General features: G+C 45.7%; 1 protein-coding gene across 2 annotated transcripts; it reads right to left on the reverse strand.

Moving 5' to 3' along the window:
* Positions 1 to 2,672: 2,672 nt before the first annotated feature.
* On the reverse strand, positions 2,673 to 23,122 carry SSTR2 (somatostatin receptor 2). Of its 2 annotated transcripts, XM_035104084.2 has the most exons (3): positions 23,008 to 23,122; positions 21,224 to 21,378; positions 2,673 to 4,535 (listed from the first exon to the last, which is right to left on the reverse strand). In XM_035104084.2, the coding sequence occupies exon 3, from the start codon at positions 4,439 to 4,441 to the stop codon at positions 3,323 to 3,325; it is 1,119 nt and encodes a 372-aa protein (XP_034959975.1). In that variant the 5' UTR covers positions 4,442 to 4,535; positions 21,224 to 21,378; positions 23,008 to 23,122; the 3' UTR covers positions 2,673 to 3,322. The 2 variants fall into 2 exon arrangements, with proteins under 2 accessions (XP_034959975.1, XP_034959976.1); XM_035104085.2 differs by lacking the exons at positions 21,224 to 21,378; positions 23,008 to 23,122 and adding an exon at positions 9,998 to 10,178.
* Positions 23,123 to 24,395: the final 1,273 nt, after the last annotated feature.

Consider the following 24,395-nt stretch of genomic DNA (forward strand, 5'->3'; position numbering starts at 1 on the left):
CGGGGGTGAAAATAAATACCAAAACGAGGCTTACATCGGTGCCTGCGGCTGATGCAAACTGGCTGGGGTACGCATTCGATTTTAAATGTCTCTCTTCTCCTGCCTACCCCACTTGCATTAACTACAGTCAACAGGTGCCCAAATAACAGCACAAAAGCTTCAGAGGCATTTCCAGAGCAATTCCTCCTGTGCACATCTACTCAGGAATAAGTACCACTGAGTTCAATGGGGTTTGCTCCCTGGGGTGTGCAGCCTAAAATGAAGGCGTGAACAGGAGCAGAAGCTTCTTCGCCTGAAGGATCCATAAAGCATGAGCCTACTTACATTTACTCAAAAGTAAGTACCGCTGTGTTCGGTGGGGCTACTTTCCAAGTAAGCAAGCACAGCATTGCAGCCTAAGAGCTGGACACATCATTCTCAACCCCAGCTGCTGTCTGGGTTGTCTTTGAGGAGTGGAGTGATGGAGCCACATCAACAGCCAAAGCAAGCATGTTGGGTGAGGCTGAAAGTGGTTGGAATCTTTCCGCTGGCTGCCACCAGTAGAGTGCCTATCAGTGGCAGTTCAGCGGGCAAAAGGGAGAGCTCTGCGCCAGCAGACTGAGGCTGGCATGGTGGCAGGGCTGTGTAAAAAAGCAATCTCTGCCCAATCCAAAGCCCCTCATCTCGGCCTGGTGCAAGAGGCGTTTGGATCGCTCTGTAAACAACTAAGAAATTGTTGCAATAATGTATTTTAGAGTTGACAGCTTCATTTGGGTTGCCTTTCTCCATAGTGTTTGCTGGTGCATTTTTAAAACCCTGGTTTTCCAATGCAATGGGAACAAACACTGATGATGCAAAAGGTTTTCCATTGGCATCGGTCCAGTATACCTGAAGAAACGTCTCCACCCCCATCGTTCTGCCCGGACACTGAGGTCCAGTACCGAGGGCCTTCTGGCGGTTCCCTCGTTGCGAGAAGCCAAGTTGCAGGGAACCAGGCAGAGGGCCTTCTCGGTGGTGGCGCCCACCCTGTGGAACACCCTCCCATCAGATGTCAAAGAGAAAAATAGCTACCAGTTTTTTAGAAGACATCTGAAGGCAGCCCTGTTTAGGGAGGCTTTTAACGTTTAATTGATTATTTTATTTCATTTTTCTGTTGGAAGCTGCCCAGAGTGGCTGGGGAAACCCACCCAGATGGGCGGGGTATAAATAATAAGTTGTTGTTGTTGCAGAAGTTCACCTTCCACAAGTTTCAAGACAATGAGAACCGAAAACGAGGCTAGGGTGGCAGAGCCAGAATGCTCATCCTGTTGTTCTAATAGCCTGATGGTGCGGGCTCTTCCTTCTGTTTCTTTTTAATCAATCAGAGATTTGTGATCAATGGAACAATATACTGCACACGAAAGCTCATACCAATGACAAACTTAGTTGGTCTCTAAGGTGCTACTGGGAGGAATTTTTTTAAGGCTCGTTCTTTCTTCTCTCAGCAAGTGCAAGCTAAGCTTTCGAGCAATCTCCACAAGGTGATAGATTCTGAAATGGAAGTCATGCTCAAGCTTTTCCCACCCAGAGTGTCCCTAGTACTGTACATTAAAGTCCTCTGTCAGTGGCAAACTCAGACCCCTTCTTGGTATATAGAGGGCAGGGAGGACTGATAAAGGCCCCTTCCTTAAGTGACCTGAAGTAGCAACCTAGCTGGTTGCTTGGTCGGTTTTGGAGAGTTGTTTTGTTTTCAGTGTCCAGGCCAGGTGTTTGTTTTTTTCTTTTTAACTGGTTAAAGAAAAGGTGGCAAGCAGAAATTATGTTAAAGCCCTGCCTCTGTTGTTTGATCTGTGATGGCTATTTCACTTATGCAAGACCAACAAGGTATGCATTCCCACCTGTCTCTGATCATGGTTTTGACAAAAAATTGGACGCAGTCATGTTGATGTAAGGGGGGGGGGGAATCCATAATACATTAATACAGTGGTACCTCTGGTTGCGAACGGGATCCGTTCCGGAGGCCCGTTCGCAACATGAAAAGCCCGCAACCTGAAGTGCTGTATCTGCGCAGGTGCACAGCGCAATTTGGTGCTTGTGCGCATGCGTGATTTAGCGCTACTGCGCATGCGCGAGCAGCAAAACCCGGAAGTAACCCTTTCTGGTGCTTCCGGGTCGCTGCGGGACGCAACCTGAAAAAACGTAACATTAAGCAGACGTAACATGAGGTGTGACTGTACCTCTATTAGGACCAACCAAAATGTCACAAAATTGCGAGCAAGATCCAGTCTGATGAAGAGTTCTGGTGAACTCAAAAGCTTGTCGATGACTTGGTGACGTTTGGGTGGCAAAGTTAACATATTGTGGCTTTTGGACTCAGATGCTGGATATCTGCTCTCAGACTCTGACAACATCATTCCTATCCACAAAAGATTGTTCGTGGGGAAAACCATTATGTAGGAGGCAAAGAGATGGAGGGAGGACAATATATTTGCCATCTCTTTGAAGTCATGGAAAGGGGCTCTCATTACAGTTAGAGACAAGTCTCTCTGTCACCCTATTAGCATACTATATACCACACTTATTTGATTCAAGCTATGAAGATTTCTGATCCCATCTCTAAATACCTCATTTCATTAGCTGTTCCATAAACAAGAGCAATATAATGCAGTTACTCATTTACCACGCCACACCACCCACCCTCCCTCCCTCCCAATATCTCATGACATTTTTTGATTTTATATAAAACATATGAGCTTAACGTTTTGCCTACTTGAAAAGCACATCGAGCCAAACTTTCAAAGCACCTATCATTTAGAAGGGGTGGTGGTGACTGCAAAGAGGATAGCTTGATAAAAAACATATATATAATTCAGTACGTGAACTTGTGGAATACTTATCACCTTCGTCCTTATTCCGGCGTCTCTGTGTGTCAGCCAAGTTCTTCTTTTAATAATTTAACTCAAATATTGGAGATGGAGCTTTTGAATTTTTAGACCTTGTGTGGAAAATCTGACCTGTGAAGCATTGGTGTGTTTTTTTAATATATATAAAAAAGTTCAAATTAACTCAAATGGATTTAGCACAGGGATACTACCAATATTGCATCATCCCTTGTATTCAAACATGCATGTACAAGTGTGTACACATTTATGAGTATTTCTAGTCGATCACTCCCATAATATACTTCTCCTTTCGATTAATATCCTTAAAACCAGCCTGCTGTTGGCCGAGAAGCAAGTCTGTCCCCTGAACCAATCCTTCGCATGCATTACCATTCCCTTGAAAGAAGGACCAAAGGCCATTATGCTGACTCGCTGTGGGCTTCTGTGAAGAAGCAGGAAGGAGATGAGTGGGCGGAGATCTTTCAGATGCTTGTCTGAAGGTCTCCATTGAGCAATGTCCTCTGGGTTTCTGTGGCCTCGTTTAGCCTAGACTTGTCCTGCTTGCTGTCACTCCTGTCGGCTTCATCCATGCCACTGACTTTCATAAGGCAGAGGACATTTTGGAAGCTCTTCTTGAAGTTGTCGGACAAGAAGGCATAAAGGATGGGGTTGGCGCAGCTGTTGGCGTAGGTGAGGACCACTACAAAATCAAACATGCCCTTGAGGACAGGGGTTGGCTCGATCAAAACAGAGACCGACGAGACGTTGAAGATATAGAAGGGAAGCCAGCAAAAGATGAAGACGGCAACGACAATGGAGACCATCCTGGTGACCTTCTTCTCTGACTTTTTCCTCTTGGAGGAGCCCACCCTGATGCCAGAGGACTTGACCTTGATGATGATAAACAGGTAGCAAAGGCAGATGATGGTGAGGGGCACCAAGAAGCCCAAGATGAAGGTATAGATGATGAAGCCAACATACCAAGCAAGCGAGTCATCTGGCCAGATCATGGTACAGCTACTATTCCCGTGGTTATTGCTCACTCCAGCATATATCATGATGGGTAGTATGACCAGAAGGGAGATACCCCAGACAGCTACATTGACCATCTTTGCTGTTCTTGGTCTCCTCCACTTGGCAGATTTTATAGGATGGACCACAGCAAGGTACCTATCAATGCTCATGACTGTGAGGCAGAAGATGCTGGTGAACTGATTGATCCCGTCTACTGTCATGACGACCCGGCAGATGGCTTTCCCGAAGGGCCAGTGAACCAGAGCCACCTGCATAGCCAGGAAAGGCAACCCCAACATGAACAGTTCATCCGCTATAGCCAAGTTGAGTATGTAGATGTTGGTGATCGTCTTCATTTTGGCGTAACGGAGGATGACATAGATGACCAGAGTGTTCCCGCAGAGGCCCACAATGCACACCACAAAGTACATGAAGGTGAGGATGGCATTGCTAGTCAAGTCATAGTGGTGGCTTGTGATGTTGATGGAGGTGTTGGCGGCAGGAGTCTCTGGGGGGAAGCTGTCAAACTGAGACGGCGAGGGGAACCAGAAGGCTGTGGTGTTGGGCAAATCATTCTCAAGGCCCATGGTGCAGCTGTTGTCACGGGCAAAGAGTACTCTTCAGGCAAGAAACCCTCTCATGTCAATTGGGTCAGGGTGGTCCAAGGCAATATGGGAGGATCTGAAACCCAAAGAAGGAAGAAATGCTGTTATACCAACTGCATATGGCTTACTGCATCAGACCAGTTTTCTGTTATCAGAGACAGAGCAAACTCATCGGCTGCTACCTTTCCCAAAGGCTCTTGGGCTTTCTTTTGAACAGAACTGCCACTGTGGGTGGGGTGCGGTGTTAGAAACCTCAGGTATCTAAGCTAGGTGCCAAATGACTCCTTAAACCCCCAAAACAGAATGTCTAGTTGCCATTTGGGGGACCAAAAGTCGTCTTTTTCAATACAACTTTTTGTTCTGATTGCACAGATAAAATATCACGGGTAGAATTCTGCAGGATGTGTTGTTAGAGTGTAAAAACAGGCAAGATCCAACAATCTCCAGGCAGGCACCTCCAGATGGTGGAGATATTAGGCATCTTCAGTTAGTCACATATGGTCAATAGTCAGGTGCAAAATGCGCCTGGTGCCTGGCAAATTTCGAATGCTGGTGGGGTGTTAATGATCCATCTCTTGCAATGTATACTGGCTGGGAGGGAATGAAAGTGTCAAGGGTACAGAAGATGTCACAGGGCAACACATGGGTTGCTCTTTCCCTGTGTTGATCACACTTGTCTTAATGACTAGCCCAGAGACTAATAGCTGTGTCCTGTGACTGCTCATGCAGACTGAAAAAACAATACCTAGCTTAGGTTCAAGTAGATAATGTGGCCCACTGAGTTGGCCTTAAGAGGCACTATCCTGAAACTCTGGAGAGCTGCTTGCTGTTCGTGTGGATAATACCGAGGTAGCTGGATCAATGACCTGACACAATATCAAAGCTTCCTATGTTCCTACGACTCAGCCAAGGGGCTCCAGTCCTCCATAGTCTTTAGCCACACCTTCACTTAACATCTCCTATAGTGCTTTATGTGTATTCCCAGCTTTGGGAAGAAGGCAGGATGGCTCCAGCATCCTGTCAGAGGCTTGACACCAGGGCCGTCTTAAGCCCACCTGGCGCTAGGTCCCTCCAGCGCCCCCCTCCAGCGCCTCTCCAAGGGCCCGGGAGTGCCAAGCAGACCACGGCAGCAGCGGGAGGCCACCTCCGAGGACTCCGTGCTGCGCCTCCTTCTCGTTTCCCCAGCGCTGGGTTCCGCTCAGTCAAGCTTCGCCACCAGTGCGCGCACCGCGGGACCAGCAAGAGCTGCTTGGGCGCTGTGTGCGCGTTGGTGGCAAAGCTCGACTGAGCGGAACCCAGCGCTGGGGAAACGAGAAGGAGGCGCAGCGCGGAGTTCTCAGAGAAGGAGCGCAGTCCTGGCCAGATCGCTGGAACCCTGCGCTCACTTGGCGCCCTTCCAGCGCACGGCGCCGTGGTTCTCCACGCCACTAGCCTCTATGGCTAGGATGGGCCTGCTTGACACCTCCTTCCCAAAGCTCAGGTGCACAGCCTGGGAGTCATTTTGGACTCACAGCTGTCCATGGAGGCACAGGTTAATTCTGTGTCCAGGGGGGCTGTCTACCAGCTCCATCTGGTACACAGGCTGAGACCCTACCTGCCTGCAGACTGTCTCACCAGAGTGCTGCATGCTCTGGTTATCTCCCGCTTGGACTACTGCAATGCGCTCTACGTGGGGCTACCTTTGAAGGTGACCCGGAAACTGCAATTAATCCAGAATGCGGCAGCTAGACTAGTGACTGGGAGTGGCCGCCGGGACCACATAACACCGGTCCTGAGAGATCTACACTGGCTCCCAGTACGTTTCCGAGCACAATTCAAAGTGTTGGTACTGACCTTTAAAGCCCTAAACGGCCTTGGTCCTGTATACCTGAAGGAGCGTCTCCACCCCCACCATTCAGCCCACACACTGAGATCCAGCACCGGGGGCCTTCTGGAGGTTCCCTCATTGCGAGAAGTGAGGTTACAGGGAACCAGACAGAGGGCCTTCTCGGTAGTGGCACCCGCCCTGTGGAACGCCCTCCCAGCAGATGTCAAGGCAATAAACAACTATTTTACATTCAGAAGACAACTGAAGGCGGCTCTGTTTAGGGGAGTTTTTAATGTTTGATGCTGTACTGTTTTTAACATTCGGTTGGAAGCCGCCCAGAGTGGCTGGGGAATAAATAATAAATTATTATTATTATTATTATTATTATTATTATTATTATTATTATTATTTGTCTGCCTTAGGGGGAAAACACAATGCTCATGTGTGAGACATCACAACATCACGACATTGCCGCCCCCACCCACCCATCGCCCTCACAAGCTGGTGCCTCTGGCCCTAACTGTTCCCCTCCAAAAAAATTCACTGGGTGCCACAGCACTGGGCAACATTAGTTCAAATCTTTGTGCTCTATACCTGAGGAGCAGATATCACCTTTGGCTGCCCCCCCTTTTATACAGAAAGTACTAACCCGTTTAGGCTGCAATCCCACACATTAAAAAATAAAACCACACAAACCTGGGGTGTAAGCCCACTGAACTCAATGGGGCTTCTTTCTGAGCAGACATGCTTTCAGTCCCCCAGTTTAATCCTTTTAATTAAAGGGAGCATTTTAGAAACTCTCAGCACTTCTAATTATCCTACATGATTTTGAGGAGGGATGACCAGAGCACTTATCTGCATAATTAAGGGTACAGTACTGCAATATCATTTCTATTCACTTATATTAAAAAAACCACTTTGGGTTTTTTCTTCTTATAATCAAGCAGCATATAAATTTTCTGAAATAAAATAAATGAATAAATTCACTTTTATTGATTCTAGGGTGGCCAGGTGAAAAAAAGAGGGTATGGCTCCTGCACTCCTTATATCTGGATAAAATATGTATATATAAAGGAATAAATTTCAGCAGGTGTAGGAAATTCCATCTTCTACAAAACTATTGAAAGGGATGGAAGCAATTTTGGGGGAGGATCTGACTACCCTAATTTTCCAGCTATCTCACACACTTTATTGTTGTTTATTTTTTTAAAAAATATATACAGCCATTTATATATATATATATCTGGACCATCTCTTTATTGAATCTCAGAATATAACTAGATATGCTGAAGCCAATTGTTTCCTCTTTGATTTGTTTCTTTCCACCCCCTTTTCGCTCATCAATGAACAGCCAGTCCCTTAGGGACACAATCCAATGGACTTAAATATACTGAAGCCCACTGAAATAAACAGCCCCAAGTGTGATGAACTCAGTGCTATAGCATAACCTAAAGCTTTTAGGTCCCAGCTCAGACATACTCCCGGTGAATGACGGTCAAACAATCATATAATCTATGCCTTTTGCTTATTGAATACAGTTGTTTGCCCTTACACATAAACCACAAGCTATTGCGGTCTGCCGCAGATTGCAGGAAATGTCATTCCAAACCACACAGTGTTAAGTCTGGGAAGTGGGGTGTGTGTGTGTGTGTGTGTGAGAGAGAGAGAGAGAGTGAGAGAGAGAGAGAGAGAGAGAGAGAGAGAGAGAGAGAGAGAGAACCTCAACAACAAATTGGTTGTCTTTGATTTCTTTCCACCTTCATTAGAACGACATTCCCCCTCCTGCAACTTCAACAGTTCCTCTGTTCTCATGCCAGATTTCCTAAACCTGCACACACTATTGAAACCCTAGCATCTTATTCATCTCTCTCTTTCCTTTATGTTTACTGTGAGCTCCATGGTTGAGCTGCTGTTACGGGCTGGAGTTTGAGGTCTTAATTAGAGGAGAAGCTACCAGTCCAAACCAGCCCTCCTGGTGTGGAAGCCCCCTGTTTCCCCCTCCTTTCATTTCTTCGGTGGACCTCATCAAATCAAATGTTGAAAGAGGAAAGTAAAATAATGGTGCAGGCAGGAGGATGCCGAGGTGGGGAGGGTAAGCGTGGGAGGGTCACTTGGTCTTTTGCAGGAATGAGGCTGTTCTCTGCCTCCAGTTACACACATAATCCCTCCTGTTGTTCTCAGCAGAGTCAGTAGGCAGTTCTGGGTGCTGGCAGAAGAGAGACAACCAAGGAATGGATGAATAGCTCAGTTGGTTAGAGAGCGGCGCTGCTAACACCAAAGTCGCAGGTTCGATCCCCGTATGGGATGACTGCAATAACTTGGGTTATTGAAGTCAAGATTATTAATTAATATGGTCCTACTTGGAACAAACCTATTGAAGTTAATGGACATGGTTAACTAACATCTGTTCATTTCAATGGTTCTGTTCCAAGTAGGACCAGCATCGGAGACAGCTCTTCAATAACGCTTTTTAATGGTTAAATCTATATATCAGTTTTCCTTCAAGAAGCCTACGGGGATGTACTTGCCCCCCATCCCCTGCCATGCCAATTTATCATCACAACAGCCCTGTGAGGTAGGCTAGGCTGAAGCCTAGTGACTGGCAGAAAGTGCTGTCCTGACTCCATTTAACCTGGGAGTAAACCCTACTGAATTCAGAAGGAGTTGCTTCTGAGTAGACAGGGTCACACACCCTGTTCTAGTTTGACACTCTAACCACTACGCTAGCTGTCTCTATGACACTCACACCCTCTTTGTGGAGCTAATACGATGCAGGGAGAGAATTATGGGCCCTGGAGACATTCAGGGTGTTCAGAATGCTCTACATAATATTACACCAATACAACAACCCTGCAAGATTGCTCCGTATCCCCTCCACTAAAGAGAGTGAGGCAGAGATCCAGCGATTTTTAACCTCTGACCACCCAGAGGCAGAATTTGAACTAGGGATTTTCTGGCTTGTTGCACAAACTCTCCTCCGCTGCAGGGGGTGAAACTGGGAAAGATGGAAGTGGGTTGGGAAGCAGATGGAGAAGACAACGTGCTGAAGGGGGGGGTAGTGGGTGACACAATCCTAGAAATAAAATTTAGGTTTGAAAGAGCCTCTTTCATTGTTCCACAGATCAAGTTTCATAAATGCCGATTTAGGTACCACAGCAAAATCTCCACTGACTTTTAAGGCAGATGTTCGCAGGGAAGGGGTTTTCTTCCTCTGTGGAGTCTTCAGAAAACAGACAGATAGCAGGAGCCCCCCCCCCCCCCCAGGTTGCCGCTGAGGGACAAGGTCCTTTTGCACTGGATTCTCAGGCAGAGAGAAAGAAGCACGCAAGCGAATCCTGTACCTATTTACTGGGTTCGCTTGCTCCCAAGCAGAAGGCGCATACAATCGCAAGCCGGATCCCTGACCCAGAAACTATCCCCACGGAGTTCGTGGAAATGGATGCCCCTCGGGGTTCGCCCACGACTGCAGCCCACGGTTCCCAAGCAAAGCCAGCTGCCACCTCAAATCCCACTGAGGAGGAGGAGACAAGCAACATCAAGATCTCCAAGGGCTGCCCCCGCTCCAGCTGCAGCCTGCATGTTGTCCGGGAGCTCCCTTGACAGCCCATCCGGACAGCCTTCGAGGGTTTCCCCTTCCACCCAAGTTTCCACCTGTAGCCTTTCCTCCGAAGACTTCTTTCCCCGGCCGCGCACCTGCACTCCCCCTCCACCCCTTTCCCAAAGAGACTCACAATTTCGGCGTCTTTCTGCGAATTCTTCCCTCGCCCTCGACGCACGCTCCCGCTTGCTTGCTTGCATGTGTGTGCATGTATAATAGAGGTGTATATATATGCAGATCGCCGGTAAAAAAAAGGAAAGCCAACGGCTTCTTGCAAGCAGAGCGGAGATCGCCTCCGAGTGCAGGGGGCGCCAGACCTGCGCTTGGCGGTGGTGGTGGTGGCGGCTGGCTGGCTGTTGCTTCTGGACGAGCCCCTTGTCGAGGGAAACGCGAGTGTCAAGGAAGCAGATGCAGCTCACGCGGCGCAGGAAGGCTGCCGGCTGCACCTCCGACGTGCCAAGTGGCCAGCAGAGCCGGGGAGGCGCTCTCGTCGTCGCCCACCCGCGGCCACTCCCCCCCAAGCCCGGGGAATCAATGGGCCCCGCTCGGCGCAAAGACGCGCCACCTCCGACGCGCAACGGTGGAGAGCCGGAGTTCACCTTTGGGGGCTTTGCCGGAGGCGAGGAGGCGGCAGGCTTTCGTTGGAGATGGGTAGCGGGCGGGGAGGTGAAGCTCCCCGTAAACGAGGGGCTAGGCTCGGAGTAGGATTTCAGCTCCTAAGATGCTCCCCACCCCTCCCTAAAAGATATACACTGGCAGCGACTGAGACCCCCCCCCCCGTTGCCATTTCCTGCAATAATTAATAAAGGGAGTGCGCTTGGTTTGTAGCATAGCTGCCAAGTTTTCCCTTTTCTCGCGAGGAAGCCTATTCAGCATAAGGGAAAATCCCTTTAAAAAAGGGATAACTTGGCAGCTATGGTTTGTAGATGCAGCGTGTGCCTTTCAAAACGCGTCCACACACGGCCCTGATCCAGGGGTCTCCTAGGGAAGAAGAGACTCAGAGGAAGGGCTTGCTCAGGAACTAGAGGTAGCGCCACCCCACCCCCGGAGCTCCGTCAACTTCCTTCCGGTAGTCCAATGTTTCTCAATTGGGGGGGCATATGGTCCCCTGCCCCCCAATATTCCAAGAGGGCTACAGGTGACATTGTATAATTTATATGATTATAAAAAATTATAAATGAAACATGTCTTATTTACAAACAAAATAGCTACCGGTTGAGAAACAATCCAATAAGCCACTCATTTTCACCTGGGGTGCCAACTTGAATAAAATACTGGGGTGGGGGCAGGTAAGCCCCACCCATCATAATCAATCACATGATACGGTGCGCGCACACCATTTGAATGGCAATGCCCATCAACTTTGGGGGAGCCCCCCATATTTTTGGGGGGAGGAGTCTCAAAGGGACATCAGCCTGTAGGAGTTGGCTCCTATGGTCTCCACCACCGCTCCCAAAACACAAGTGAAAGAGGAATTGGTAGTCTTATATGGAGTATGCTATAACAGCAGCGGTCATGGAAGTGCCAGTGGTCATGGAGATTGAGGGGGGAGGTTGCTTATTCTGTTTCTAGTAAGGTGGTCCTCTAGCAAGACTAGCTGGCCGACTGTAAGGCAAAGGCAACAACTCGGCTTTGTAGGAGGAAGAGAGAACCACAATTTAATTGGTATCCTCAGAAGCCTGCCTCGATCTCCTTCCATATCCCAGGAAGGTGGGAAATAAGGCATTCCTGGCATGGGCACCATACATTTCAAGCACATGGCTTCCTCCCCAAGAATCCCGGGAGCTGTAATTTACCCCTCACATCTCCAGAATGGTATGTTTACCCATCAGAGCGCTACAATTCCCGGCAGCCTTAACAAACTACTGTCCCCAGGATTCTTTATGCAATGTACAAAGCTATTGCTTCCAGTCGCAGACCACAACCGGTTTCCCTTTAGGGAAAACCGTTTTCTCTGAAGAGGTAGGCTGCCAGTATTTTAGTTAGGCAGGCCTACCAAGTGGAAACCTGACCTAGAACCCATTCTGGGTTCTAGAGACTTCCTCTCTTGTATCTTGAACCCTCTGTAGTCAGCTTGATGGATTAGCCCACACTCCCAGAATTCCCCTTAGAATGTTTTCTCCTGTCAAATCGCAGCATTTATTAGCTGAAAAGGCAGAGGAAACAATGAGCAATCAGAGTTGCTTCATTACCTTAATCTTAAGATTATAGAGTTGGACGGGACCAGGAGGTTCAACCCCCTCCAATGCAGGAAATCTTGCAATGCATTAATCTTTTGCCCGACGTGGGGCTCGAGTCCACAACCCTGAGATTAAAAGTCCCATGCTCTATCGACTGAGCTATAGAGACTATTTGTGCAAGGTAAATATTTTGCTCTAAACAAGAAGCCAAGCCAGGAAACTGGGTTGGCCATTTCGCTTTCGCACTAGAGCAATACCAGAAAAGTGGCAGGCATTGTAAAGCTTCTCCTTCACTGACAGTATCGCAGAATTGGTTACAGGTAGGTAGCCGTGTTGGTCTGGATCGAAGTAAAATAAAAAAAATTCCTTCAGTAGCACCTTAAAGACATCAGGAACCAGAAGACAGAAAAACCAGTAGGAGAACACTTCAATCTCCCAGGACATTCTATACAAGATCTCAAAGTAGCTGTCTTACTACAAAAGAATTTCAGAAATAGACTGGAAAGAGAAGTTGCTGAATTGCAACTTATCACCAAGCTCAAAACCATGGAGGGACCTGGTTTGAACAGAGATATCGGATTCTTATCTCATTATACATGATAAGCGATCTTCAGCCATCTCAACCCTTGCTTTTTTCATGCAAAACCATTTGCAGTCGTTTGCAGTCATCAACAGCTATCAGTCAGTCAATCACCCATTTCCACCACCCTTCTGAGTGATCCCCCCTCCCCCTCCCCACCCCTCCCCACCCCTTCTCTACATAAGTGCCTGGAAACTTCCATTTCACTGTATCTGAAGAAGTGTGCATGCACACGAAAGCTCATACCAAAATAAAAACTTAGTTGGTCTTTAAGGTGCTACTGAAGGATTTTTATTTATTTTAGTATCGCAGAAGTTGGCGCAGAGATAAATAGGTCAATGGGGTGGGGGAATGTGGGCACAGCAAGGAGATGGTTATGGACAACTGATAAGGTTGGCACAGTAGTTTTACAGCAAGATGCCTGTGGATTTCAAAATTGCAACCCTTAAACAGGTGGAGATGCAGAGATGGAGATATATTTGGCCGGCCTGTCATGCAACTGTGGCAAAACAGCACACCCCAGCCACAGAAATAATGATTATGTATAGACACCGAACTGTGTTCCTGTCAGCAGGATCATGCTGAACCTAGATTTTAAAGCACATTTATCATGTTGGCAGCTGCATCGTTCTCCAATACATGTTTAATACAAGCACGCTCATATTGCATCGGCTCCAATTGCACCAGCCGTTTTGGAATGGCAGACAGAGGTGCAGAGTTGGGAAGAACTTCCTTTCAATACCTACGCAAGACCCTTGGTGAGCCCTAAAGGCAGAAGCCTCATCCAGTCATTCTCTTGATTTTCAGCAACCTGTCTGACCGGCTGCCCCCGACATCAGTTGACTGGCAGCCCTATAAAACCTGCTCCAGCTCACATCTAATCTTCTCTAATTTGCAAAGGCCTATGACTACAAGCAATAAATATTTATTGGACCGGAGGAGCTGCTCTCTAGGTGGCCTGCTTGCCAAGGAGTCAGGGTCCCTTTTATGTTGGCCTGTGTTTGTCTGGCCCTGCTGATCTGGCCTTTTGCGACATATTTGCCTTCTTTCTCTCTGCCAAAGACTACAGCTTCATTGCTAAACACAGCAATTGCTAAACCTCAGAAATGATATGCTTGGCTTTGTGACCGAGATCCCCCTTTCGAACACGTTTCCAAAGTGACTGACAGGGAAAATGGAATACTTTAAAATTAAAGCACGTTGAAAATAGCAAAAAAAAAGAGAGAGAGAGAGAGAAGCGATAAAAATTAATTATATAATAAAGCAAAGCAGCATTAAACCAGCAGATTAGAAATTAATTATAAATAAAATACAGAGCACAGCAGCATTAAACCAGTGAACTCATTATCCAAGTGCAAATCCTTATGGTGCCATACATATATATGAGGGAGGTATTGGCAGGCTTGGGATAAACCCCCAAAAGTAGAACAAATACTTAGCAGACAAAAACCTCAGGAAGGAGGAAACTTCAATGGAGATTGAGCATGCTCATGGAATGCTGTTTGTTTGGGGTGGGTATCCTCCATGAATACCCTAGAATCTGAAGAAGTGTGCATGCATGCGAAAGCTCATACCAATAACAAACTTAGTTGGTCTCTAAGGTGCTACTGGAAGGAATTTTTTTATTTTGTTTCGACTACAGCAGACCAACATGGCTACCTACCTGTAACTAGAACCCTAGAATGAGGTATGGCTGGCTGGCTGGCTGGCCCTGTGCACTAGGGCAGGCTGGTTTATTAGAACAAATGGGGCACAGTGCACAGCCCCACCAATCTGTCTGCTCTCAGACAGCTCGCATCTTTCTCACAATACATCCAGTCCAGGGGGTAGGTAATAAGGTAAAGGACCCCTGGGTGGTTAAGTCTAGTCAAACTTGACTATGGGGTGTGGCGCTCATCTCACTTTTCAGGCTGAGGGAGCCAGTGTTTGTTCACAGACAGCTTTCTGGGTCATGTGGCCAGCATCACTTGGAAACACCATTTACCTTCCCACCGCAGTGGTACCTATTTATCTACTTGCACTGGTGTGCTTTTGAACTGCTAGGTTGGCAGGAGCTGGGACAGAGCAACGTTGTGCGGATTCAAACTGCCGACCTTCTGATCGGCAAGCCCAAGAGGCTCGGCGGTTTAGACCACAGTGCTATCTGCGTCCCTCAATGTCAGCTTCCGCCGCCTCCTTAGCCTCAGTGTCACCCTTGTAGAACTCAGCAGGGAGAAAGATGGGGGCAAGCCTATACTTGTGCTTGGTGCAAGGATTAGCTGAGCAATGCCTCTACCAGTTCCATAACTGATGTCACAAATGGTGTGGGGCAAGTGGGCATCCATCGCTTGGGGAAAAAGTAATTGCAGGCCAGATTGGGACCCATTATGGGCTAAAGGTTCCCCAGCCCTGGTGGCATGCAAATGTGAGAATGGACCACCAGATAGAGGCACATATTGCAGGGAACCTCAGAGGGATCTCCACAGCTCCCTGCCAGGTATGGGTATTTAACAGAAGTTTTAAACCATGTTTTTAAAAAGCACATTATATTTGTAGCATATACACTTTACGAATTTGGGGCCCTTCCAAGTCCTACTTCATCCCATCGGAATGGTGATTTGAGGGTCCGTCCTTGCGAAACAAGTCCTTGTCAGCATGAAATGTACAGAAACACACCTTAATTGAGCCTAAGGCTTTAAAATTTAATGCACACTATAGAAATCCATCCACAGCCTTAACTATCGCAAAGTCGTAACTAAGACTGCAGTCCTCTGCATATTTACCTGGCGGTAGCAAGTCATCCTGAACTCAGTTTGATGGATTTCCAAGTAGACACACATAAAACCAGGCTGTCGATTAGGAAAGGACTTCGTATCAGTGGTTTTACAGTGCAGTCAAATGCCCGTCTAATCAGAAACAACTCCCCTTGAGATAAATGAGACATTGCCAGGTAAGTGTGTAACAGGATTGCAACCTTTGCTAATATTGGTGTTCAGAGCCAATATACGTACAATGAACAACACAGGCATTAACTGGCAGGTAAGTCCCCAGAGCAGCAGGCTGGATAGAAAGACTCTAAAACACACCGGGAGAATTCGCGACCGGGGAGAAGAAACGACAAAAATATGGTAAAATTGTATATTGAGATTAGATTTAGAAGTTTATAGAAACTGCGGGTTTGGAAATTATGTGAAGTAAATTGAAGCATGAGAGATTTGAAATTGTAAGGAATTTTAATACAGTGAATTGGAAATTGCTAAAGATAAAGGAGTAATGAACCGCTGATGGAGGGAACTCGAGGAAGTCCCCTCATACAATGTTAAAAGGAAAGGATTCTGTATTTGGATTTTTGCATTTGTCTTTTTAATGTTGTTTTATTGTGTTTAATGTTCTTTTTATATTGTGTTGTTTCTTTGTATTGTAAAATTGATAAAAATTATTATTAAAAAGAAAGAAAGAAAGAAAGACTCTAACACAGTGTGTCCCAAACTTAGGTCTCCAGCTGTTTTTGGACTACAATTTCCATCATCCCTGATTCTGCTAGCTAGGGATGGTGGGAGTTGTAGTCCAAAAATGGCTGGAAACCCAAGTTTGGGAAACACTGTTCTAAAATAATTCAGCAGAAGTCCGCTTCCTCGGCGAGGAAGTGCAAATAAGGGGGAAAGAGCCTCACCTCCCTCAGTGAAGCCCAGCTGAGCAATTGGCTTCTGCCAGGCCATGACTTTAAGAAGCAGCAGAAAGGAAGGGAAAATGGAAGTTAATGTTTTTTTGTTTTTTTAAAAAAACTTTTCTAAATTGTGTGTCTTTGTTCCTCAGTTTGATCTTTTAATATGGTTTTGTATGGTGATATTTTATGCATTGCATTGCATAAAATATAATTGCCATTTTTATGCATTGCATAAAAAAGAATAAAATAATTACCAGTTTGGTAATTATTCATTGTACTTGTTAAGAGTAAATTTCTGTTTAATTATCATCTGCTGGTGTTTTGAGAGTTAATTTTATTGTGTGCTATTATATTCTAGTAGATTATTGAATATTACTTTTTTGATGCACGTTCCATTTTAAAGTTCCATTTTCTTATCGGATCAGATTATTTATTATAATCTTTGTTGTGTATTTTGTTGCTGTAAACTGCCTTGTGTACAGCAAAATGGAAAGGCAGTATACAAATTTAAAGTGAAATGAAATGAACTGTACTGTAATGTTTTTAAGTGCCACCCAAAAAAAATTTGCTCCACCTCTATCTGATAGGTGTGGAATATCACAGCACAAGGAGCGGGTTCTTGGAGAAGCAGCCTTCGACTCTTGCAAGGAAGACAGAAGAAGCAGGAACCGGATGCAAAGCTTTCGCTGCATGAGATAACTGTGTCAAGAGTTAAGTCGTTTACACACCCTGTCTGTCAACCAAGAGTCAGTTAACAAGCAGCAGTTTAGACAGGAGGGGTGGTTTAGGTTAGAAAGGTAGACTCTTCACTGGATTCTCGTGAGATTTCAGGTGGCGGTTCAGTTCTAGCTTTCCTTTTCCACCTCCCTCACCACCTATCAAAGAGGCAAAATAGTTTTGGGAATTAAGGGCAGGTATGAACAAAGATGAAAGCCTGCGTATTGATACCCAGGAGAAAAGGATAAGGTTCAATTTGCATCCTACAAATCCGTATGATTTTAAGAGAGCAGGATTTCAGGAGCTCAGGGGAATAATCACTAGCATAATAAATAACCCACAAGGCAGGGAAATGACCTTTCCCAAAGAAACAGATGAGAAATAAATATCCAAATAAGGTTCATTTTTTCAATAAAAAAGAAACCCATGGTATCAGCACGACAGAGGAGCAGATGGTGTTGCCACGAGTGTCCTAGTGAATGGGATATGTGTACCTCGCTGGATTTGCAGAGGTGGATGTTACAGATCTTAAAACGCTCCCCTTGGACGCAAACAACGCCTCTGTGGAAAAGCCAAGGCCAAGCTCCAGTTAAAATGCAAAGGTTTACGATTACTCACCAACACCATTGTCACACAGACTTTATTTGAAATGGATTCTAGGCCTCATGAAGGCCACTCGAAGACACAGGATTAAATGTCATGAACAGGAGGAATCATGAGGCTCAGAAGCTGAGAGGTATATGCACATTTTAGCAGAAATATAAAGATCACAATATAATGGCAAGTAAAAAATATGGATATGTGTTTAAAACTACTGTATCCCCTTCAATGCAAATAGTTTTAATGTGCATACATTAAAATTCTTTTCATACTAATAATTTGTGCTTGTTAAAGGTAGGTAGCCGTGATCGTCTGACATAGTCGAAACAAAAAATAAAAAAAATTCCTTCCAACTAAGTTTGTCATAGGTATGAGCTTTTGTGTGCATGCACACTTCTTCAGATATAATAATTTGTGGGTTTTTCCCCATGAAGTTACATTTGCTGCTCAACAGTTACTGTATATTCCAAGCAGGCCAAGGGAGCCGGCATTTGTCCACAGACAGCTTTCCAGGTCATGGTTAAACTGCTTCTGGCACAATGGAACACTATGATGGAAACTAGAGCGCACAGAAACACTGTTTACTTTCCTGCCACAGCTGTTTACTTTCCTGCCAGTTTCCCAGCGCGGTGGGCGGAGCTGCGCGGTGGGCGGAGCTGTGTGGTGGGTGGAGCGCACTCCGCGGCGGACGGGCAGGCACAGCTGCGCGGTGCCACCCAGCCTGGCCGTAGGGCCGGCCCTGGTCAGCGGCCCCTTTAACTATGCTGTTGTGAAGTACCCCGTAGAACTGCAGTACTGTATCCCAAAAGAGCAGGGAAGAATAAGAGATGTCCCCAGGTGTGATCTACAGCACAGTGCGACTATGGAAAAGCAGGAGTTCAAATCCTAGTTCACCCATGGTTGAATATCTCCCAGTGATAGTGAGATCCTGTGGAAAGCTGAATATACCTTTCGGTAGCTTTTGATTGCAGATTAGTGCCTATGATCTGCCCAGTGGTGTGCAGTAGGAGAACAGTTAGGGCCAGAGGCACCAGCTTGTGAGGTAAGGGAACCACCAGAAGGGCCTTGGCACTGGGCCTCAGTGTCCGGGCAGAACAATGGGGGTGGAGATGGTCCTTCAGGTATACTGGACCGAGGCCATTTAGGGCTTTAAAGGTCAACACCAACACTTTGAATTGTGCTCAGGAATGTACTGGGAGCCAATGTAGGTCTTTCAGGACCAGTGTTATGGTATATGGTCTAATTTACCAGGAACATTTAGGAGATGAGCCTAGTCCCTCCGTCCATTGACCACATCCCACTGAATCTGGTTGCCTTTCTGCTAGCGCTCAGCTGTCCTTGATCAAGAACTGGGGTGAGGAAACTTCATCAGCCTGAGGGCCACATTGTCTTCTGGGTAGTGTTCTGAGGGCCGCATGCCAGAGGGAAAAGTGAGTGGAGCAACAAATGTAAATTGTACCTTGGGAAAGTGCGCCATTTTCTACACACATTCACACACCCTTCTCTATCCTCCAACCAGACAAGTGAGAGGCATTATTGGAGCTCAAGGACATGTTGCGGATGGGCAAAAACACTTGAGTGCGAAGCCTGGGGAGAGTACCCACTACGCCAGCGTGGCATAACAGGTAGTATCTCAGAGTAGGACCTGGGAGACCAGCGTTCAAATCTGCAGTTACCTGTTTTTGCAGCCTAAAATACTTCACGGGGTTTTGGTGGAGATTAAATGGCAGGGGTGGGGGGGAGGAGAAGTGTGGGATGAAAAGGGTTAAGTACAGACAAGTCACAACAATCCCTAAATAGTCCACGTGGAGGACTGAGGAGGAACACATGACTAAGCCTAGTTTCCTGTTCCTCCACATGCTAATTAGATGGGAAAGGTGGTAGATAAATTCAGAAGCCAGAAGCTATTTCCCTCTCTTACTCTCTTACGCTCTTACTCTTACTCATGGACTCTTGGACCACTTCACTTCAAGGACTCAAGATCTAGTGAGGTTAATCTCTCTCAAGGCCTCCAGCCTAGAGAGAGATGAGATGGAGTCTCACTTCTTATAAGTGAACTTCAAAATGTATATATTACTTTTTACCTAAGCAAGTCTACCTCTTGAGTATGCTGTATCTCAGGAAGATTGTAATTAAACATCTTTTATACTTTTAAGAACATTGTGTCATGTCTTTTCTTTTAAGAGGGATAAAGGGGAAAATACCAGGAAAATACACTTTATTTCACAGGCTTAAATCAAGCCTGCGCAAACGCTTTTCTGCTGTGCATTTTGCAAAAGGGGGAATGTTTTTACACTGCTAAAGTTTGGTGCTTGCTAGCGCAAGCGGGGATAGGACATATTAAACAATATCTCCTCATCCACATTCCTGAACATTCCCACAAGAAGCAGGTACAATACCTTGAGCTCATTGGAGAAAAGGCGGGATAGAAAGACTTACATACTGTGGAACTAACAGAAGCCTTAATACCGGTATACATCTTACCATGCAAATTGCGTCACGTCATACATAAGTGCCCCAATCTCGCCTGAGTCGTACTTTTAAAAGTGTGTGACTAGTTCAGCCAGAACAGGGATGCACGAGCTAAGTGGCAAACCACATCTCTTTGCACATTTTACACTCAAGGTTGCTGCTCCAGTGAGCAATACTGTACATCCGGAAAATTCTGTCTAGGTGTGCAGCCGAGGCGAGAGGGGTAAGAACTGAAGCAAAGCTCCCCCACCATAAATCATACATCTCCTGCTACTGCCTGTTGATAAGCTGTGGAATGGTGAAGAAAACGAGTTCTGGGGAAATGGCAAGTCGCTTTATTTATCATGTGGCGGAAACACTTCTGTGTTTTGCCTGTTCCTTGACATCTAGAATAAGATAGATAGATGAGCCCACATTTGATGGGCTTGATGAGATTCTGTAAGAGCATTACAATTCCAAGCTGGGGATGAATGGCTCATCACCTGTTATTTCACTTTTTCCCCTCCACCCCCCAGTCACTATTTATTGTTGCCTTTTCTTTTAAAAATATATCTAGAACAGTGGACCAAGCTGATGTGGAAATGTGTCTGTTACAAAGCAAAAAGAATACATTCACAGGAGGATTCTCTTAAGATTTTAACAATGGCAGCAAATTTTTTCATAGGGGAACAGTTAGGGCCAGAGGCACCAGTTCACGAGGGGGATCATCACCTCATGACCAAGGCAGCAGTAACCTTGTGGCAAAACGGAGAGATCTCAGAGAGCCCTGTGTCTTTCTCCACAATTCCAAATGCAGATCAGAATCACCACTTAACCTATAAGCATCCACATTTGTTTCTGAGAGGATGTGCAAACAGCCAGACTTCTTGTATGTGTCTGAACTTTCCAGTATATTCTCACAGGAAAAAACTGCTGCGTTCTGCTTCTTATATTATAACTGGATGCAACTTGGCATACACGGCCAGGTCTTCCAGATATAAGGAACGCCTGAGGTTCAGCTTTATACCAGATACCGCTTTTATTCATCCAGGCTCTTAAGACCGTCCGTTGCAATGTGTACTTTCAGTTTCCCTCACAGCGAGCGCCGAGCTAGGCAAGCATCCCTGATGCCTCGGGCAAAAGCAAACATTGTTCCCTGAACAAACCGAAAAGAAATTCACTTACCAAGTGGAAACAGATTTTTTTCCTTTTATCAACACTATTAGTGCTTTGGATAAACTGCTGCCGAACTGTATCCTTCGCTCATTCTATGGCACACACACGGAGACGGAGAGGCCATTGGAGCGCCTTGTTTTCTGGCAGAGGCATGTTGTCAACAGCTGAAAGGGTGACAAGCAAAGAGTGTGTCGAAACCTACTCGTGAAAGGACTCTGGGTCGGTCAGCTCCTCCAAATCTGCCCTTGACCTAGGCTTTCTGGCCCTGTTCCCAAGGAAAGTGTTTCCCCTTATCTCCGTTTGTGGCGCTCTGTAGAAGAACAGCTCAGTGGGGACAAAATCCGAAACAATTACCAGACTAGGCCTGATTCATTGAAAACCAGCTTGATGGTAGCCACTGGAAAAACCACTTCCTCACAGTTTACCCTCATGTCACCTCAGTACCTTGTACAGATTTCATTCAGTGGCCATACACTGCTCATGTTATTCCCCCGGCAATGCATCCTTTCCATTGCAGTCATTGTTGATGGTTTGGGGGGAAAGTACCATGATCTGCACAGCCTCACACCATCAACTGCTATGGAGGCAATGTGGGACCAAAGCATGGGGAAGCGGGTTATATTACTGAATATATGAATTGTGCCTTGTTTATAGCAGTAAAAAAAGGGGTGGGGTGAGTTGGCACTCTTTATGGGGCCAACTGGTTTGATGCAGTAAAAGGCCTTGTAGGTCACACACACCCCTTCAAGGACGTTAGCCGTTATGTTCAAATCCCCATATTGCAATTAACCTATTAGGGTCTTTCTGCATGATTTAACTGAAGCGGTCGCAGCACCTTCACCAGACTGAGGCAAAGGAGGTGAACCCAGCAAAGCATTCTTGTTGAGGGAGAAAAGCTGTTTACCACAAGCTCAGATCACCAAATGAAGTTGCTGGTAGATTAGAGGGAACGGTTGGATCCAGTCCCAGAAAGCACCGCATTCACGAACATTTTCCCTTGCAATAGTAACACGGGTACTTATTGGATATTGCCCATGATAGAACTGACAAGTATCTTTGCCTTCTTGTAACAATTGGAGTCCCTGGGTTTTTTTTTTGTTGTTGTTTAATATAATTTTGTTGCCTTTTGGAAGTTGAGAACCCTGAACAGTTCTCAAGTGTACATAAAAGGCTGCAGGGAGAACTATCTCACACCACAGTAATGCTAGACTTCTCCATTCCACTTGTCTGTTGTTTGTTGGCGCGGCCATTTCACTGAATTTGGCTAGTGCAAGGAAAGTGCTAACAACCAGAACCATCATTATTATTATTATTATTATTATTATTATTATTATTATTATTATTATTATTTGTATACCATTCTTTACCTGCAGGTCACAGGGTGATTCACAGCATAAAATCACAGTATAAAAACTCAAAATACATAACAAGAACAATGCAATAATCCCCCCTTCCACCACACATTTTAAAAGGTCACTGGATGTCAATCAGCCAAAGGCCTGGCTAAAGAGGAACATTTTTGCCAGGAGCCTAACGGTGTATAATGAAGGCTTTCATCCGAAAAGACCTTTCTCTTTTAGGATGCCACACCATTTTCTCTTGCTTTCACAAATCCACCGGTAGCCTCAGCTACTCTGAGAGGATCCCAATACAGTTAACCTGTACTAAATGCTTAACACAAACGTGTTCCCTCTGATCTGACCACTCAGGCCACTATTGTTCTTTTAAAACATGATAAGAAAAGAGAGTAGGTGCGGAAGTGGAAATCTTAATCTAGAAAGAGAGGGATTTACCTGGGGGGGGGCACTTGCATCCCCAAACGACAAGATTCCAGCCTTTTTTTCTGACTCCTGTGGTCTCCTGATACCCAGAGAGTGCCCTCTGTCCAGCTCAGTCCATTCTGCCAATCTGTACCCTTTTAGTCTTGTTAATTATTTACAGCAGAATTTCCCATGGCAGCTTGTTGATCCCAAACTGCTATGATTTTGAGGCTCTGTATAGTTTTAATGGCAGAACGTACCATGCTGAGTTAACCCATGCCCCAAACAAGGATCCATCTGCGGTGTGAGGAATGCTTTTAAGTCTTGGAGAAGGCGCTCTGAGAGCAAGTGAGATTAATAGCATGTCACAGAGCAAGCTGCGTTTCTTGTTGAGTGATCAGGTGGGGAGGCAGTTTGCTAAAGTCCACCCCCCCCCAAAAAAAGGAGGGGGCAGGAAATTCCCCAACATCCAACACTGACTGGGACCCTATTTACACCATATTGTGTAGATAACAAAAAGCAATATCTGATCGGTGCAGAGGTCCTTATAGATTCAGTGCTCATTGAATGACCCACGAGGGTCATTTAATCCAACCCCCTGCAAAGTAGGAATCTTTTGATCAAAAAGCGGTATCTGATCGGCGTAGAAGTCCTTACAGATGCAAGGCTTATTAAATGGGTAATTTGTTTATTTATTTTATTAAACTTTATTGAGATTCAAATCAAAACATATCAAATCAAAACATATCAAATTACAACAATCAAAACCTAACAGATTTCCCTAGCAGATATAACACAAATACAACATATATTACCTACTATTACATACTTCAATCTTCCTACTCCATCCAAGTCAACCAAAACAATATGCTACTGCAGCGGCACGAACATTAATCGCCGCATATTGGGAAAAACAGGATACACCAAAAATCAATGAATGGCAGGAGAAACTATTTGGATATGTAGATTTAGCAAAGTTAACCAATGCAATAAGAGGCGGTAGCAAACAAAAAAATTGAACAGAATTGGGAGAAATTTGTAAATTATATGAAACAACAATGCCCCGCAATAAAATCCTGGATCCATTTCTAAAGATCGGTACTGGGTGTAAGGATTATAAAATAGAAGGGAAAATGAGTAAAGCATAGAATGGTGAGGGAAGCGGTATCTAACAAAATTTAAGGAGACCAAGATGCAGACAAGTGGAAGTATACGAATGGGGAGGATAATTAAATGGGCGATTTAATCCAATCTTTAGCCCAACATAGGGCTCAAACCTATGACCCTGAGATCCACAGCCTCATGCTCTACAGACTGAGCTATCCCAGATAATACTTGAACACCTAACTGCCACGCTGTTAATGCTTATAATAATCTGGGCAGAAACCCATCTCCATTTGTTCTGACTCCCCCCCCCCGAC

The sequence above is a fragment of the Zootoca vivipara genome, chromosome 2, assembly GCF_963506605.1.
Source record: "Zootoca vivipara chromosome 2, rZooViv1.1, whole genome shotgun sequence".
In the NCBI taxonomy this organism is placed as follows: Eukaryota; Metazoa; Chordata; class Lepidosauria; order Squamata; family Lacertidae; genus Zootoca; species Zootoca vivipara.